Source organism: Heterocephalus glaber, unplaced genomic scaffold, assembly GCF_053883595.1.
Source record: "Heterocephalus glaber isolate CG9 unplaced genomic scaffold, H.glaber_assembly_v1.0 deba00001504, whole genome shotgun sequence".
NCBI lineage: Eukaryota > Metazoa > Chordata > Mammalia > Rodentia > Bathyergidae > Heterocephalus > Heterocephalus glaber.
Window position 1 is genome coordinate 8721100 of NW_028258324.1, and position 19036 is coordinate 8740135.

General features: G+C 37.1%; 1 protein-coding gene across 4 annotated transcripts in view; it reads right to left on the bottom strand.

Annotated features, from left to right (window-relative positions):
- The window catches only part of Nphp3 (nephrocystin 3), a 49938-nt gene that overhangs the window by 6728 nt on the left and 24174 nt on the right, over positions 1 to 19036 (bottom strand). For all 4 annotated transcript variants that reach the window (XR_001183186.3, XM_004834237.4, XM_004834238.4 and 1 more), the window contains 16 exons: positions 18702 to 18858; positions 17947 to 18021; positions 16539 to 16712; positions 14718 to 14821; positions 13490 to 13604; positions 12782 to 12925; positions 12245 to 12342; positions 10852 to 10954; positions 10373 to 10455; positions 6641 to 6779; positions 5924 to 6088; positions 4595 to 4689; positions 3863 to 3985; positions 2193 to 2382; positions 1782 to 2023; positions 517 to 592 (listed from right to left, as the gene is read on the bottom strand). Coding sequence is in view for 3 of the 4 variants with exons in the window: in XM_004834237.4 (XP_004834294.1) it covers positions 517 to 592; positions 1782 to 2023; positions 2193 to 2382; positions 3863 to 3985; positions 4595 to 4689; positions 5924 to 6088; positions 6641 to 6779; positions 10373 to 10455; positions 10852 to 10954; positions 12245 to 12342; positions 12782 to 12925; positions 13490 to 13604; positions 14718 to 14821; positions 16539 to 16712; positions 17947 to 18021; positions 18702 to 18858 (2083 nt within the window). In the remaining variant the exon portion in view is untranslated. The remainder of the gene's footprint in view (positions 1 to 516; positions 593 to 1781; positions 2024 to 2192; positions 2383 to 3862; positions 3986 to 4594; positions 4690 to 5923; positions 6089 to 6640; positions 6780 to 10372; positions 10456 to 10851; positions 10955 to 12244; positions 12343 to 12781; positions 12926 to 13489; positions 13605 to 14717; positions 14822 to 16538; positions 16713 to 17946; positions 18022 to 18701; positions 18859 to 19036) is intronic.

Here is a 19036-nt window from a genome sequence, read left to right on the forward strand (position 1 = left end):
GATTGTGCTGCTATGAACATGGGTGCACATATATCACTGTGGTATGATTCTTTTAATTCTTTGGGTAAGATACCCAGCAAGGGAATAGCTGGGTCAAATGGGACTTCCAGTCCTAGTTCTTCGAGGTATCTCCATACAGATTTCCACAGTGCTTGCACCAGTCTACACTCCTACCAGCAGTGGAGCAGGGTTCCTCTTTCCCCACAGCCCTGCCAGCATTTGTTATTGGTTGATTTCATGATATCAGCCATTCTTTCTGGAGTGCTGTGGAATCTCAGCGTTGCTTTCATTTGCATCTCTCGAATGACCAGTGATTTTTTTTTTAAAAGGATACTAAGTTGTATTTTTAGTAATATTAATATTTAAATACATTTTAAATAAAAAAATTAATCAGTGCTTTTCTAGAAGTCACTTTAAAATCTAAAGCTCTTAAACATGAAGTTCATGCACTTATGATATTCAAAGATGTTCTTTTCCCCTGATTCAAAATATAAAACAAAAGAAAGCTCTCATTACCAAATTGCCCTTTTTCCTTGTAGCTTTCTGACGAATTTTAAAGGATTTTTTCCTAAAATGTTCAGCTTGTTCATATCTTAAAAAAAAAAAAGCATGTTAAGTCAAACAAAAGAAGCACAAAGTATCCCTCAATGAAATAAAAGTACTCTTTACATAATGTAATGTCTGTCTTGGCTATTAAATACAACAATATTCTTGTGGTAGTCTATGTAGTTCAAAACTTTCGACAAAATCTTCATAAGACAGTCTAACAAAACAAAATAAATCTAGTCTTAAAGTAGTTTTTAATCGACATTTAATTAGTTTTAAGTGATTAACTCATTCTTAATGTCTAAGGGGAAACTTAATTAAATGAAAATCTAAAATTTTGGTTTACACACATTTTCTACACAGGCTAATTTTTGGTTAAATACATATGTGAAATTTGCACATAAGTTGTATGAAACAACATTTGTAGAAGTTAAAAGAAAAATTTTCATTGTGTTTCATTTGTGATGGAGAAAGAAAAACACTTTCTGTAGAGAAAATGATGCTATTCACTGAGTGCCTGACAGATGTGAAAACTTTTTTTAAAAGCCTTTGTTTTCACAATGCTTGGGATTGAACCTAGGGCCGTCTGCCTAACAGGCAAGTACTACTATTGGACTATATTCTCATCCTGAAGTGTCTTTATTATACCAGGGATTGGCAAACTTTGTGCAAAGGACTCAATAGTTAATATTTTAGTTGGAAGGTGATCCGTCACAACTAAGAACTCTGCCACTGAAGCACAAAAGCAACTGTTTTTATTGTTTTGTTTTTTTGGTACCGGGGATTGAACTTGGGACCTTGTGCTTGCAAAGCAGGTGGTGGAACCACTGAGCTAAATCCCTGGCCCAAAAGCAACTGTTACATTAATATATAAATGAAAAAATATGGCCATGTTCCAATAAAATCTTATTTACAAAAATGGACTTGGTCTATGGGCAGTATTTTGCTGGCCCTGTATTAGTAGTATACTCAAAAGCCAACCAGGAAAAGAGCAGATTCAGACCCAAGACTGTATGACTTGAAGTCCATGCTCCATCCTCCATGCATCTTCAATTAGAAATGAATCTTGTAGTTCTAATTTTCTCTGCCTACCCCAGAACACACAGATTAAGAAATTACCTGAACATGATGCAGAGGGTATAAGTACACAATCCCAAGCACATCAGCACATAAGCACATTAAAAAAACTTTAACTCCCCTTCATATAATCAGAACGTTACTGATTTCCATCTTACTTATTTTGTTTCTGGTACAAAGTTGCAAGTGCCTCAAGTTCACGAGCAGTATGCAGATGGTCTGCACCATAAGCATTTTCTGAGATTTCCAAGGCCTGTTTATATAGTTGTTCTGCATTGCCAAACTTCTTCCATTGCACATACACACTTGCCAGTTGGTGAAGGGACTGGGCTACTCTTGGGTGATCTGGATCTAAAGCTGTTTCTCGAATTTCTAGAGACCTCTGCAAAGGCACCACAGCCTGAGGACAAAGGTGAGAGGTTGATGAAAGTGAGCAGAATGCTGTAAGAGCTGTTACCTATTAGGTATTAAAGGTCTGAGCACCACCAATGGAAGCTGTGTTACCACCTTAGAAGAAGAACAGAGAAAGCATGAAAACCCACCCTGTCTCTAACTTCCTGTTAGGTTACCTGACTGAGAAGGCCTAGGTCCTTGAGAAATCGCCCCAGCGTTTCATATAGATCAGCTAAGCAAATCATGTTCTCCTCGCCTTCACAGTTTTTCTCATACTGCTTCAATGAATCAAAGTATTCTGCTGCCATCGCACTTTTGTCTTTGCCAACAAACTGCCAATAACTCAGCAACTCAGCAAAGTGTCCTCTGTTTCAACAAATAATGGCAATTTAATGAAAAACAAACTTTAGAATCCACTATAGAATGAAAATGCCAGAATTCATACCAAGTTATTGACAATTTACTAGTAGTCAAGCAAGCACACTGGAGTGGGGCCAGATGGGCACTGTGCTCTGAGTCCCACCACTCCTGGCCGTGTGATCTCAAGCAGGTCATCTGCCCTCTCCATCTCACCGCCTCCTCTGCAGAAAGGACTATACTACACGACCTGCCCTGGTGTTGCTGTGAGGAGATTCTGGCGCATAGTGAGTACTCCACAGAGCGGGCTATTATCATCAATATCACCATGACTACCCAGCACTGGAAATTCATCTGAATTCCTTTCAGACATTTCGTGACGTGCAGTCAACTGCTAAGTTCACTCCAAAAATGACAGAATAAACCAACAAAACACAGGCAAACAGCCATATAGAATATCCATTTTGTATTTTTGTCAAGGAACTGAGTGATAAAAGTAAGTGTACTCATTTGCAGATGATATTCAGTAGGACAGGAGAGCTGGTAATCTAATGAACAAATCTGATCTCAAGGGAATCTTGAAAAATTGGAATGGAATCAGAAATAATTTAAGAGGTACAAGGAAATTTGAAAGTGTTCATTCAGGAACAAAACAAATTATGTAGTTATTTTATTAGAAATGTCTACTTTTTTTTTTTTATTCTTTTGGGTTTTGAGACAGGATCATGCTTTGTAGTTTAGGCTAGCCTTGAACTCATGATGTAGCCCAGGTTGGTCTCAAAGTTGAAGCAATCCTCCTTCTTCAGCCTCTCAAGTGCTGGGATTACAGGCATGAACCATGACACCCAACCGAAGAAATGTCTACATTTTTAAATGAGGAAGCAAAACCCTCTCCTGAGGCTTAGTAGGTCAGAAGCTGGCTCATAGAAAGGTAGTTATGCAACTGACAACCTAAAACATATCAAGAGACAAGCAGAATACATTTATGAATCAGGGTGATTCTTTTTTTTTTTTGGTACCAGGGATCGAACTTGGGTCCTTGCGCTTGCGAGGCAGGCAGTGGAACCACTGAGCTAAATTCCCAGCCCATGGTTGATTCTTTAAATTCAGCACAGGTCAGATTCCATTAGGAGCCCAGTTTGGCTGAAAGGTTACACTTCTGAGACATTGAAGGCCCTGAAAAGCAGAATTCGTGAAACACCTCTCTGGGAGGTTTAGATTTTGACGTGCTGAAGTGCAAGAATAAGAAAAAAGCTTTCCCTTTATCTCTCCTGCTTCGGTTTTACAAAGCAGCAATACTCTTGTTATTTTCCTCCTGGGCAAAGATCTTAGCCATAAGCCATAAATTGTCTCAGAGTTTCTCCTGTATTTCAGGTATCACTGAAACCAGACTAATTTTTAAATTAAAAATGTCATTTTTCCTTTGTTAAATGGAATACACATTCAGGTTTGTCCTTCTGGAAAGAGATTTCTGGAATATATTTCTGACCTTTTGTAAAGGTTTTGAGACACGAAGAGATTGAGAAGGCAATTGTGCAGCTTCTGCTTAGCTCCCTGCTGCTGGAAAAGCCAGGGTAGCTCATCCGCACTTCTCCAGGTCACTCTGTCCTGACTGTAGGGAGGAGACAACACTGAGTGACACCTTCCAATAACAAGCAAGCCTCAAAGACTTCAGACAAACACTAAAGGGGTATTATTTCACATACATCTCTAAGTATAATCTAAAACTCAGGTCAAAATCAGAAATTTGACCAATCTATTAAAATAAATAAATAATCATAACCAAATTCTTCCCTGCACCTTAATTTATGGGCAAGAAGATAAAACATTATTGAAAGGCAGTAAGAGAAATCAAAATCTCAGGACTTCAAGACTCCATACTCTGAAGGTATTCCCCTAAAATTACATTATTTAGAAAACCCTCAAGTACCCAAATATACACACTAACATACATGTACGCATATTTTAAACTATTTAAGTGGAATAAAATAGATAATAAAATGATCCTGCATTGATTTCACTCAAGTTTAAACCATTTGCATGACATTAAAAGACTTCCTTATGAAATCATCTTTTGTCCTTTTGACATTAACAGAATAGGGAAAAGATTTACTCTTTTTTGTAATAATTAAGTTTTTGTATTTTAAGCAATAAGCTAAGAACAAGAAATCAGTACACAAAGGAAGAGTGTTACACAAGAAAACTCAAACATTAATAATACCTCAGCTGCAAGTTGAAATAGCTGATTAGCTTTTGCCTATATGAAGAAATAATAGTGCGATCATCCATGTACTCAAGTCTCACTGTTTCCCAGGCCTAGGGTGAAAAAATTATAAATTATAAGACTGAAATAATTATAAATTCCTTTTTACAAACTCAGTGTTAGATATTATGACTTTTTTCTTTTTCTTTTTATAGTTGTATATCACAAAATTGTCATCAGACTTTTTTTTTTTTTTTTTGGTACCAGGGATTGAACTTGGGACCTTCTACTTGCGAGGTAAGTAAGCTAAATGCCTGGCCCTATCAGACTATTCTTAAAAAATTAAGGATATATTTATGTGATAAGCTTATTTAGAAAATAATTCCTGTACTAATTTTTAAGAATGGAAAACACAATTTAATTCTGATCCTTAGTTAATATATTTTTAAAATCCCAGAAAATTGGAATGAAAAGTTACTAAAAACAGTAAATTATATATAAGTGATATACAATAAAGAAAGGCTGTGAAGTTACAAACATTTCACATCTCCAAATGTAACACAGCACACGTGGAAGAAGACCTACTCTGCATCTCAACTGTAGCACTGCATATAAGAATTATATTAATCAACAGCTCCTAAAGATTTACTACCATGTGCTAGGCATCAAGCCTGATATCTCACAAAGACCATCTTAATTTTTTTTACAACCTCGTGGTAAGGTAGCAAAGCCTCCCCATATCAGAGCTTGCCCAAGGTCAGACTGCTAAGAAGCTGTGAAGAGCAGAGGTGGAAAAGGAGGATGACACAGTCTCAGCTCTTAATACACATACATAATCATATCAGCAATAAACTGAAGCATAAAATTGAAAACCTTTTCTTCTTTCCAATAAAGAAGCTGTGTGTGTGTGTGTGTGTGTGTGTGTGTGTGTGTGTGTGTGTGTGTGTGTGTTGGTCTTTTGTGACTGGCTTTTATTTTTCGTTTTAAAATTTTTATTGTGATAAGAACATGAGATCTATCTTCCCTTTCAATAAACTTTTAAATGCATAATACAGTATTGTGAACTATAAGAACAAGGTTGTATTGCAAATCTCTAAAACTTGGTACACCCTGCAGGTACTATCTTTCAAAGTAACAGTCACCTCATAAAGATACCACAACATAACATAATCTTAGAAAAATTTTATAACTTAACCTAGTCATTGAAAAAAAAAACTATAATGCAAAATTTTAACTTTGTTTTGTAACTGAAACATTTAAGTAATATAGTATAATATACAATGAGATAATGTACTGTATTGACATTTAAAAGTACAAAATAAAATGTAAAAGATGCTTAAAATTTACCTGCAGATGCTGAAACCTGAGCAAGCCACAACCATAGGTCAACAAACACATTTTGTGTAAACTGTGAATAAGGGAGGTCAAGATGGCCCAGGGTGTTTCAGGATAGAGTTCCATCAGTTCTGATTCGCTCACACCATTGTGACTAACATTGACAAGGCAGAGAACCTAGTTAGAAAAACAAATGAACAGTGATCACAAAACACTTCTGTAAGTAACTAACAGTAATTAAAATTTCCGCAATTCTTTTCAGCTTATTAACTTTTTATCAACTTATAATTTAAATGATTTATTAAATCGAGAAAGATTTCTTACAATAAAACCCTCTTGTCCAAAAGGCATTAAACAAGAGTAGGACAGAGTGTACCTAAAATATAGCACCTCACCTCCCAAGGGCTATTCTCTCAGGCAAGGGCACATGAGGAAAACATCAGCCACAGACATGGACAGAATACAATGAAGACTTTAAAAATGGGTTAAAGGACTTGGGCCAGCAAATTACATAAGAAGAAACAGAGCTAATCAATGACCATGAACAGATGAGAAGTCCCGATGATAATTATAAAAAAGCAAACATCAGCAAGCACACTATAGCTTCCAGATTCCTGTATATGCTTGAAACATAGTAAAACACAAATTTGAAAGGAATTATTTACTTCAGTTCACGTAATTTGGAACAAGGCCAACTAATCTTCCTTTTTTAAGTTTATTACACTTTACCTGTCTCATTAGCTCTTTCTCCACATCACTTGCCATGGACTCCTGGATGGAGTGTAGAACAAGTCTATATAATGAAACAGTATCTTGACACTGCAGGCACTGATGAAGGGTTTTGTCTAAATTGCCTCTTTTCCCAGCACTGTTGGAATTGAGAACAGATTTAATTTCTTATAGGCTGCCAACATCTATGAAAAATTTGGGGTGGATAAAGACAATGTGATCCCTATATTTTGCACTGCATCTGGTAACACAATTGAATAAAACATAATACAGGAAAATGGTAGTTTTGTGAGACTGCTAGAGTCACAGTTTACTTTCGAATACAGCATTAAATTTAATTCAATAAACATGCTGAGACTTACTATATGTCAAGAAATTAACTATGCACTGTGGAACATAAAAGTGGTTAAGCAGATGACATGATACTCTATATAGAAGACCCCAAGAACTCCACCAAAAGTCTTCTAGACTTAATAACCAAATTCAGTCAAGTAGCTGGTTACAAGGTCAACACACAAAAATCAATGGCTTTCCTCTACACAAATGACAGACTCATTGAGAAAGAAATAGGGCAAATAATTCCTTTCACAATAGCATCCAAAAAACTGAAATACCTAGGAACCAACCTAACGAAAGAAATCAAAGACCTCTTCTCTGAAAACTATGGCACTCTGAAAAGAGAGATTGAAGATGATATCAGAAAATGGACAGACATCCCCTGCTCCTGGCTAGGAAGGATTAATAGAGTGAAAATGGCCATACTTCCAAAACTGCTATATAGATTTAATGCAAGTCCAATTGAGATCCCAGCAGAATACTTCATGGACCTTGAGAAAACAATCCAAAAATTCATTTGGAACAAGAAGAGACCCAGAATAAGCAAAAGCAATTCTAGATAACAGAGACATGGCAGGGGGTATTACAATCCCCAACCTGAAACTATACTACAAAGCTACTGTGATAAAAACAGCATGGTACTGGCAAACAGACCTGAGGACCAGTAGAACAGATTAGAAGATGCAGAAACAATGCCAGACACACTCAGCCATCTCATCTTCGATAAAGGAGCCAAATACCCTCACTGGAGGAAAGATAGCCTCTTTAATAAATGGTGCTGGAAAAATTGGGTTTCAACTTACCAAAGATTAAAAACTAGACCTACACCTCTCACCATGCACTAAACTAAAATCAAAATGGATTAAAGATCTAAATATTAAAATAGAAACTCTGAACCAGTTGGAACAGAGGTTAGGTAGAACCCTTGAAGACATCGGTGTAGGAAAAGATTTTACGAACAAAACCTCAGTTGCCCATGAACTAGCACAAACAATCAACAAGTGGGACCTCTTCTTATTAAAAGCCTTCTGCACAGCAAGAGAAACCACCAGCAGTGTGAAGAGACAACCCACAATGTGGGAAAAAACCCTCACCTGCTTTTCCTCAGACAAAGGTCTACTATCTCGAATCTATAAAGAACTTAAAAAGATCAGATCTCCTAAATTTAAAGACTCAATCTGAAAATGGGCATCTGAAATGAACAGACATTTCTCAGACAAAAAAGTAGAAATAGCAAATAAATACATGAAAAAATGTTCAACATCACTGGTCATTCGAGAGATGCAAATGAAAACAACGCTGAGATTCCACCTCACTCCAGAAAGAATGGCTGTTATCATGAAATCAACCAATAACAAATGCTGGTCAGGCTGTGGGGAAAGAGGAACACTGCTCCACTGCTGGTAGGAGTGTAGACTGGTGCAAGCACTGTGGAAATCAGTATGGAATTACCTCAAAGAACTAAGACTGGAAGTCCCATTTGACCCCGCTATTCCACTGCTGGGGATCTTCCCCAAAGAATTAAAAGAATCATACCACAGTGATATATGTGCATCCATGTTCATAGCAGTGCAGTTTGTGATAACTAAAACTTGGAAGCAGCACAAATGCCCATCAACTGGAGACTGGATAAAGAAAATGTGGGTTTTTTCTAAAATGGAGTACTACTCAGCCATAAAAAATGAGAAATTAGAGACATTTATAGCTAAGTGGATGCACACTGAGGCAATACTCTTAAGTGAAATAAATAGGACACACATGTGTAAATACCGAATAGTTTCTGTGGTGTGAGAAACTGAAAGTGTAAATAAGGACTAAAATGTATAATAGGAAATGTGAAATAGGAAGAAAAGGGGCACACGGGAAGGAAGTGGGAGGGCTAGGGGAAAGGACAGAAGGGAATGGGATTAATATGAGAAAATGGAAAAATAGGAACAAAATCTTTGTAAATAGGGAGGACTGGAGGGGTTGAAGGGAGGGCTGGGCAAGGGTGAAAAATAAGAACCAAGAGAGATTATGTAAAGGTGCAAATTTCCAATGATGAATGTCATTATATTGTATACCTAAAATGTACCAATGATTAGAATGAATAATTGATAATGCAAAATAGGAAGAAAAGGTCCAAAGGGGTAGTGGTAGTGGGAGGGGCAGGGGAAAGGAAAAATGATGAGAAATGGAAAAAATGGAAATAAAGTCTTTGTAAATAGGGAAGGGTGGAGGGGGTGAAGGGAGGGCTAGGAATGGGGAAAAAAATAAGAACCAAGATGCATTATGTAAAGGTACAATTCCCAATGAGAAATGTAATTGTGTTGTATACCTACAATGTACCAATAAAAGAATTTAATAAAGTGTAAAAATTAAAAAAAAAAAAAGTGGTTAAGATGTGGTTCTTATCACCTGGAAGGATGCCACCTTCACTCACAGGAAGTAGTTAACCACTCAATTTAAATGCAGAGCTAGAATCTTGAAAACATTAAACTAAAAAAAAATAAGTAGAGGGTTTGTTTTAAAATATTGCATAGTATTTACTAGTAGTTTCTTTTAGAAACATAAATATGAAGAAAAAAATGAACAAAAGTGGTCCATAGTCCCTCTTATAATGTGCACTCTGACTTACTGCTTGCTGATCGTGCAGAATGCCATACCACAACTTCACAGAGGGAGGGATGGTGAAAATTCACAGAAATTTAAAGTTTTAGATTTTTCTTTTCATTTCAAATTTGGTGCTTAAGACAAAAATGTAGAACTAATAGACAAAAGTAATAGATTCAGTGTCTGGAAATAAGTGTGCTAGGATTTTAATCTATTGTGATGAATACCAAAAAAATTTTCATCTTTTCTATCTCTAGTTAAGGACAGATACAGTAGAGTGAAGTTGTATTGAAAAAGAAATAAAAGTAGTGAAACATTCTAATGTTTATCTAAGGCAGATTACTAGTGGATCTCTAAGACAGAAGTACTCTACTATCATGATTTGAGAACAGAGACAAATAAAAATTCCTACCTACCTACCAACTTACTGATATTCAAGGACACCTGAAATAATATTCTTACACCTCAGTGGTCTCCTCCATATATCCAAAGCTAGGAGTGCCTCAGCAAATGATAAGGACACTCAGAGATGGCCTCAAATGAGGGCAAAGACAGCCTCCTTTTGCAACCCCAGTAGTGAAAGGTTAGTGTAATGAAAATCAGATGAATCTACAAGAGAAGTTCTAGCAATTCACAGGCTGCTCTGTCTTCAGCAGTTAAGTCACATCCTCATGGAATGTTAGCTCCTCTATTAGGGTAAGCAGGAGAAAACTTAAAACAAGCAACTCTCAGTTTACAGGGTGGGAGATTAGTCTGCAGCAAACATGAAACTCGAGAACACTGTGGAAAATGACTCCCACTTACCGTGCCATCATTTTGCCGAAAAGGGTGACATAGAGGGCATTGCAGGTGGCAGCACAACGACAGTGTCGTTCTAGCTTCTTCTCCTGCAGCAAAACAAGAAGACAAAACACAGAAACCCCTGTAGTTAAGCAGTCACCACTACTGAGCTGTGGCAAATATCCCAGCAGAAACAGTGCTGTTCTTGCCTCTCCTGTGTCCCTGCGCCGTGTCTGGGGATTCCGGCCACTTTCAGGCCACCCACCCCTGCAGCCAGCAGGTCCCGCCAATGTGGAAACCTGCTTAATGTTACACAGTACACTTAAGCCCCAAGTCCTTTTACTGCTTCTTCTATATCTGCCATAAAGAGGGAATGCATTCATCAAGGTAATTACTAAAGTCCAATTTTCCTTGTAACAACAGAGCTACTGTATTGAATTTTACATCATGTATTTTATAGGAAAGTAGATAGTGAAGATAGCATCAAAATTAAAAATATTTACCTGCTCTTTACTCAATTTAATGTCTACTGAATGGCATTCTGCAATTATAATAGATTTTGCATCTTTCGGATTTAAGGGATCGAGATGAAGTGTAGGCCACAACCTTTTGTTTAAAGAAAAGAAAAATGAAATTCTAATAATACAGAAGGACTGTAATCTACCTATAAGATAAATACACTCCAGGAATTAATTTTTTATACTGACTTTATAAAGATAAGTAAAGCTAATCTCCACTGATCATATTAATTATCAGTTTATTCTAATGTGTATTATTTTTGTCACCAATTAATCACAAGACTGCTACAAATTAAACAGCATATACATTAGGCAGCTAAGTGGTAGAGTATTTCTAGCTATATGTTCTGTATTCAGTAAAATTAAACATAAGCATTGGTACTTAGGAGGAATGGTACAAGACAGTCTTTGCCCACTAGTATTTACAGTGTAATTAAAGTTTAATATAGTGCAATTAAAGTTTAATTATTACAATATGCATTCTCAACGCAGTAGCAAAAAACATTTCTTGGGCGGCTGAAAAAATATTACTCTTATGTATAAAGCACAAATATACTCATATCTGTTTATATATGTAAATTGATATTCAAAGTATGAGTAGTATTAAGTTCCTTTAGGGAAGTCTGATTAGAAAAAAATGTCCAACATGCTTCTAAGGTAGTAAAAAACAGATTAAAAAACACTGTCCTACAAGCACATCTACAATCCCAGCACTCAGGAAGCTGAGGGAGGAGGAGATCTCTGAGTTCAAGGCCAGCCTGGGTGGGCTACATGGTGAGTTCAAAGCCAGTGTGAACTACACAGCAACACCCTGTCTCAAAAAACCAAAAATAACAACAACAAACAAACAAAAAAACACTACCCTATAGATTTCAACCCTTGTATCACTTTTTTGAGGGCTGTTGATGTGAGCTTACATTTCAAGTTAACGGGTGTCTAGACTACTGTTCCCAGGCTGCACCCTCTCCCTCTTCCACCCTTGTTTTTCTCACCCATAAATTCAACTGCCCACTAGGCTTAGTTCCCTAGATCTATAATTGGCAACTAAAAATAACCAAATTCAAATGCTGAACTTAACACCTTTCCCCTACACACCTGTCTGTCCTTTGGGTTTCTTATTTCAGCTCATGAAATCACAATTAGTTCAGTTCTGAATGTTAGCAACTTGGGGGCATTAGCCTAGCTTTCTCCTTTTCCCTTACATCTCAGACCTAACCTCTCACCATATCCTAAAGGTTGTTATCACTTTCTTGAACTCATTCATTTATCCTCATCATCAGTGCCTTTTGTATGAAAAACACAAACGTTTATCAAAAACCTTCTTGTTTGCCCTCCAAACATTTTATGTAGTCTGCAGGAACTCAAGTGAGCACTGTACCTCCAGGCAGCAGGGCAAGTTTCCACATTCACAGAGACAATCACTCTGACATTCACGGGCAGTGGATCTATGAGCCATTTCATGTGTTTTTCAACTTGCTTAAAAATATAAATACAAAAGTCAATCTATTAGTCAATATATTTCAAAACAATCTAATAAGACCTCCCTCAATTAAAATGAAATTTTCAGTTTCCCTTATTATGGATCAAAATCTTATTTTTAGATGATTTATCTTAGGCTCTAAAAGAATTAAGTGGCAAAACACTACTATCACCAATTTGAATTTGGGACACTTAAGGAAATGTCAAAGTCCTAAAAATGTATCAAGTACTTTTTGCCAATTATGTAAATTCAGTTGGTCTTTCCCAATAAGATACTAGTGTCTACTGGAATATAGTACTTTAAAAAAATTTCCACATGCTTCCTTTCTAGAAATTAAGCAGAAATGAAAGAAACTGCATCAATGCTTTTTCCCACAAGGGTATGACTTAAGTAGCTACTAGAGTACAACGACACATGACAAAGTGACAACCATACCTGAACTTGATCTATAGAATCAATGATGATGATGATGCTGCCTTGATGGCGAGCAGAGAGTTTTTCCAGCCAATGTGGAAATTCTTCCAGCAGCTTAGCAGGATCAAGCGTCAGAGCAGACACTGACCAGGAGTGCTGCATCAACTGCGAGATGACAACAAACACGAATCACAGTAGTCACACTTTGTCCCATCTGGTGAGAAACACTTTTAGCCCTACTTTTTAAATCAAAATTGAGTCCCCAAGAGGATATGATAATACCAACTATTTGTAATCTTATACAAAACCAATACAAATGACTATGGGTTGAGTATCCCTTATCTGAAATCCTTGGCAGCAAAGGTAGGTAAATAAGATTTTTTCAGACTTTGGAATATCTGCACATGCATAAAGAGAGACCCTGGGAATGGAACCCAAATCTAAAGATGAAACTCAAATATCTTTCATATTCACCTTCTCACATAGCCTAAAGGTTCCTGTATAGTATTTTTAGTGTGGCTGCATCACTGCCCTAAAGGGTCAATGTAGAATTTCCCATTTGTGCTGTCAGGTAAGTAAGTGCTCAGAAAGTTCCAGGTCTTAGAGCAGTTCAGATTTCAGATTGGGATGCTCAACTTGTAATAATGAACATTTATTACTAATACTTTGTCCCAACAATTTCTCAATTTAAATAAAATTCAGAAAATTCCAAAAGGCGGTGCGCTATACCTTTAGAGTCAGCCGTTTAATAATCAAGGAGGATTCTGAGCTGGTTGACATGGGCCTCCCCACAAAATGAGAAAGAATCAGCATGTTAGGGGAACTCTTCTGCTGCAACTGAATCCTGAAAGAAAAACACAGGACTTTTACAAGACTGACTATGCTCCTTTAGCTTAAAAAAAAAAAAAAATTCACAATGAATTAAATGCTTCTTGTCAGCAATTACATGGTTAGTCACTTTTGAATAAATACGGAGATTTGATTTTACTCCATTTTCAGAATTTTTTTAAAATAAACTTTTAAAAGCATAGATTCATTTAATTACAAATTGGTGTTAATGTACTCTAGTTTATACTGGAGATGAAGGTATTAGTAAAAGAAGCATTAACTTTTCATTTAAAATATATGATTAGAAAATTTATTAGATATAAAAATACTATTTTCTAAGTATATTTTTAAAAGGGCAATAAACAGGGAACAATGCCCTATACCAGCGATGGCAAACCTTTTAGAGCTTTGAACGATATAAACATCCTGTTGTAGCATGCATGCCATAGGCTTGCCACCACTGACCTAAACTAACTAGTCAATGTAAGTAATTATGAATTAAAAATATTCTTACAACTTGTTTTTACATAACAAAAATAAAAGTTTATTAGTTCATATGAACTTTTTTTTTTTAATCTTTTTTTTTTGGTACTGGGGATTGAACTCGGGACCTTGTGCTTGCGAGGCAGGCAGCGGCACCACTGAGCTAAATCCCTGGCCCTAGTTTATATGAACTTTAGTCTATAATCTGAAGAAGTAAATTGACATTCATAGTTAAGATTAACCTTAATTTTGATTTTTTTTAGAATCTGTTTTACTCTTTGTATTGTTTTAAATATTTAAAATCTCACTGAAACTTTTAAGACGAAGTCAATAATTGGGAATAAAAGTGCATCCCTCTAATTAATTCCATGCCACACTGACCACTCCCTTAGATGGCACTCTTGGGTCTCTTATCTACACAACAGTGAATGTTCAGAGTTTCTGCTCCTTTCTCATTCTCTATCTTCTCTCTGACATCTAAATTCTACACACTTCTGGGCATGAACCCATCAATTTACTCCTCTGTGCATTTTTTTAATGTTTAGTACAGGCCATGCAGGAAGGCAGACATGCAATACATCGTGGGAAGGACTTCAATAATTCAAACCATGAGGATGATAAAATGACTTAACCATACTCATCATACCACTTGGATAAAAGAAGGGACTTTCCAGAACCTGGTCCTCCAGACACCAGAAGGGGTGGAATCGGGGCTGGTGCTGCCACTAGATCATTAAGGCGTTGATAATACTGGAAATAAAAATTAATTTAAGTCTTGAGGAAGCACATGTCTCTCAGAATAATAAAGACAGTCACTTCTGCTGGTCCTCTGACAAAACTGGAGAAAAGCTGCAGGAGAAAACAAACTCCACTATTAGTCCACAGCGCCTTCATGACTGCTTATTTTGATGCCTGATGAAATACAGTAGAGGCCGTAAACTAGACATAGGCCCCAATTTCTTCTCCAACAGCGGTGCTGTAAATTAATGGTGAAGGACAACACTTCAGATCCCTGTGGGCTTCTGCAACATTCAGAATGCTCCAAAAGGGTAACAATATTAAAGTGGAGCCCTGAACCACAGGAAGTGCTGCAAAAGGACTTGGGGGCCCTGGCAGGCATCCTAGATCTCCTACTCAGAAGAACATTTGTCATGGAGACCGCCTTAATTTATAAAGGTTCTTCTGTGCCCTTCGGGGATCCCAATCTGCTCCAGAGAATCAGGTGAGGAAAGGTTGTCCAGGCTCAAAGTTGTGTTCCTCCTGCCTCAGCTTCCCAGAGTGCAAGGATTATAGGCATGTGCCACAACACCACCTTGTGGCTAGCTTTAAAGCAGCCAAATTCTCCACCAACTCTAAGAAATGATTATTTGGAACAGTGTTTCAATTCATTTTTCTGCTTATCATATCTAGATACTGTAGAGAATAACTTGCCCAGGAACTCAAATAATTCTGATGGCAGTGATGCCTCTGAAGGAACAAAGGAAGGACTTCACTGATACATCACTTCATAAGTCCTAAAAACTTAACTCCTGGTCCACACAAAGTCCACTTACAGATCTATAATTCCCAAGTTAAGATCCCTTGATGTGGAAGAAAAAGCACAGTATTTGGAGCCAAATGACCAGTGTTCAAATCCCAGATCCATATAGTCTATTCTCTGTGTGTTCTTGGGCAGACCATAATCCAAACATCACAGATAAAGTTCTCTGATAAAATAACTACTAATTTAATGGTTCTTCTGTGTCAGGTACTGTGCTAAGAGCTTCATGCGCATCATCTCCCTTAATCCTCCCATACTCTGCCAAATCCTTACAAGGTAGGTACTAATATGTTAGAGAAGAAAGTCAAATTTAGAGTAGCTAAGTGATCTGATCAAAACCCAGTTATAAAATGACAGAATCAGGACATGAACACAGTCTAAATTATTAAAGTTCTATAATAATACAACTGTTAATGTTAGCTTCCTTAATATTCTTTAAAACATTAGTTATTACAGTAACTTTGTAATATTAAATATTTCTTTGTATGCATCAAGATCTGTTAATTTGCTTAGATATTTAGGGATGCTTGGTAGATCAATAAAAGACTGATCTGCCTATTATATGTTTTCTGAATGCTTGAGACTTTGGTTCTTTTAAATGGGAAGAATAGACAGTCTTATGATTCTTACCAAGCTTCCTAGCTAACCTAACTCTGGTCTGAGTGAGTTGCAGATGATGGCACAATGTACCTATGGTTGACAAATCCTAACCTATAACCAAAGTGCTTGTGGCCAGAAGTATACTTGACTCTCACTTATCTTTCATATGATACAAATGCATGCACATCTCGACATGGACAATTAAGCTCTAAGAGCAGACAAAACAATCATAAATCTCAACTATCCTTAGGTGAAAACACAAGCACCATACAGCCTGTAAGTGCTGACTGGTATTTGTTAGAACAATACAGTAATCCAAAAGCTTACTTTCTCAAATCCCAACTCATGGGCTGAATTAGAGGCCTGCTGAAAAGCTTCCATTTGTTCTTGCTCATCATGTATGTCCCACAGAACATCCCCCAAATCATCCTCTTCTGGAATGGACTCTTCAGTGCCCAAATCCTTAGTATCCAGGTCTGTGTTCTCAAAGCCCAGAATGTCCTGAACACCCAAGAATAAGCACACAAAAGTGAATGAAGAAAAGAGACCATGGGGTACAGGTTAGCACACAAGTCCAAACCTATTACCTATATATGATATGTATACAAATAAAATTTTAACTACAAAAATACTCATTTAAAAATAAAGGCAAATAATAGTAAAATATAAACAAAGATTTTTTACTCAAAATAAAACTAAAGGGATATTTGACTCATTTGGGATTTGTTGTCTGAAAAAAGCTACACAGTATCTGTGGTTTTATCTGGGTATTGAATAATCGTAAAGTTTGTGCTGACAGTGAAGAAATACGCCATAAAAATTTAATTACTAACATGGAGTTTCTTGATAGCAAGTATCTTTGCTGTCATACTTAGTCTTAAATATATTAAATCACTGAATATATGTTGTTCATTAAGCATTAAAGATGGTAAATATGACCAGTTTCATTTTGCTGAACTCATTTTACTTATCTTGGTCCTAAAATTGGCAAGACTGTTGTAAAGATCGAAGTTGATAATGACAGTTTTTCTACCAGAGAGCACTGTACAAAATATGTTGCCAGATGTTGTATCATGTTTTGGGCTCACTGTTTTACTATGATAATAAACTGCCTCTCTGTAATCTAACCCCTTACTTCTCAAATAAGAACCTTCATTCTCGGCGGGGGAGGCATCAGTCCAGATGAGCAAGCACAGGCTACACATGACACGTCTTCCTACTGTGCTCATTTTACGTGAATGAACACGGGGATGGGTTTCTTGTTTTTGTCATAGCTATTACTATTTTGCTGATACATAATTTTGACAATGATATATATTAAAAATAAACACAGCCATGTCAAGCAGAATATATGATGCACATACATTTTTGAGATAATAAATGAGACTTCATAGAAGCTTTCAGTTCTATATACCTCCGTGGTCCATGCTCATCCTCTTGGAGATATGTTTCCATCCCTCTCTGCTGTTAGGGATATATAGTGAGATAATTCGAGCAGGACTTTTCTAATACATGAATGGCCAAAGTGCACATTGAATCTGAGAGCCTCTCTATTGAGTAAAATGCACATTTTTCCTGATCACATCACAGGATGGACTCCCAACAGAAACAACGGTGTTCTCCTCAGGTATTGCTCGCTCTCAAAAGAATAGGTGGTTTTCTCTGGAAAAGTCAATTTTATGGAAAATGGTCTTAAAATATCTTAGGTGAAATCTTACAAGAGACACATATTTACCTGTTTAATAATCTTTTCCACACAAATGTAAGTTTTATATACTCCTTCTGCATGATCTCCTGAATGATCAATGATCTGGGAAAAATACAAAGTTTTACAATAACAAGAAAACACAGTAACAGCAGGAGGAGCAGGTGGTAGTGGTAAACAACTTTAGAGTGCTTATGTGTCGCAACCATTCTAGCTCTTGGCATATATAAGCTCACTTATCCTCATAGCTACCTTATGAGGGAGATGCTATCACTGCCCCCAGTTTACAGAAGATGAAACTGAGACAAGTAATGTAACTTTGCCAAGCTCACACAAGTGATTTAGTGTGAACAATGGTACAAACGAGCAAAAAGATTTCATCTTTTTGTCCTATCTTATCATCTCTGCTACAGTGGCTCTGGTCTGGGCCTCCAGCCTCTCACCATGATGGCTGCAATAGCGCTCAGACTCTGTCCATGACTCTCCAGACTACAGTCTTCCTCTACACAGCAGCCAAAGAGATCACTGTTACAGGATCATGTTAGGCCCTGTCATTCTGCTTAAAGTCTTCCTGTGGCTCCTCAACTCACTTCAAGGGGAAAAAAATCCTTATAGCATCTCTGAGGTTCTGCAGGACCTCCTGCTACTGCCCTTACTCACTGTGGTCCAGGCCCTTGGGTTCCTTCCCCTACCAAGCACCCAGGCTCAGATACAGCTCAGGGCCTTTGCTCTAGCTCTTGCCTCTGCTATGCATGTTCTTAAAAGAAAAATCCTGGGAATTTTACCTTGGCTTTGTTGGCCTTGTTGAGGTTACACACTTGACCAATCAATTGCTGCACAGAGTCGGAACTGACTTTCCCATCCTCCAAACGATGATAAATTAATCGTGGTTTTCCTTCAGGGTTTTTCAGAAAAGCTTCTTCACAGTCTTCCAACAAAAGGCTAGAATGGAAATTGGCATCTCTTGTGCTACAATGCAGTTAGTCAAGCAACCTAAGAGCCAATCCTGGGGTTTTATGACAATGACAAGTGTCCAGGAAAGGCTCAGCTGCAGAACAAGTGATGTTCTCCTAAAAGGGATAATTTTAGTAGCTCTTTTCTGACCTGAGTCCTTACACCC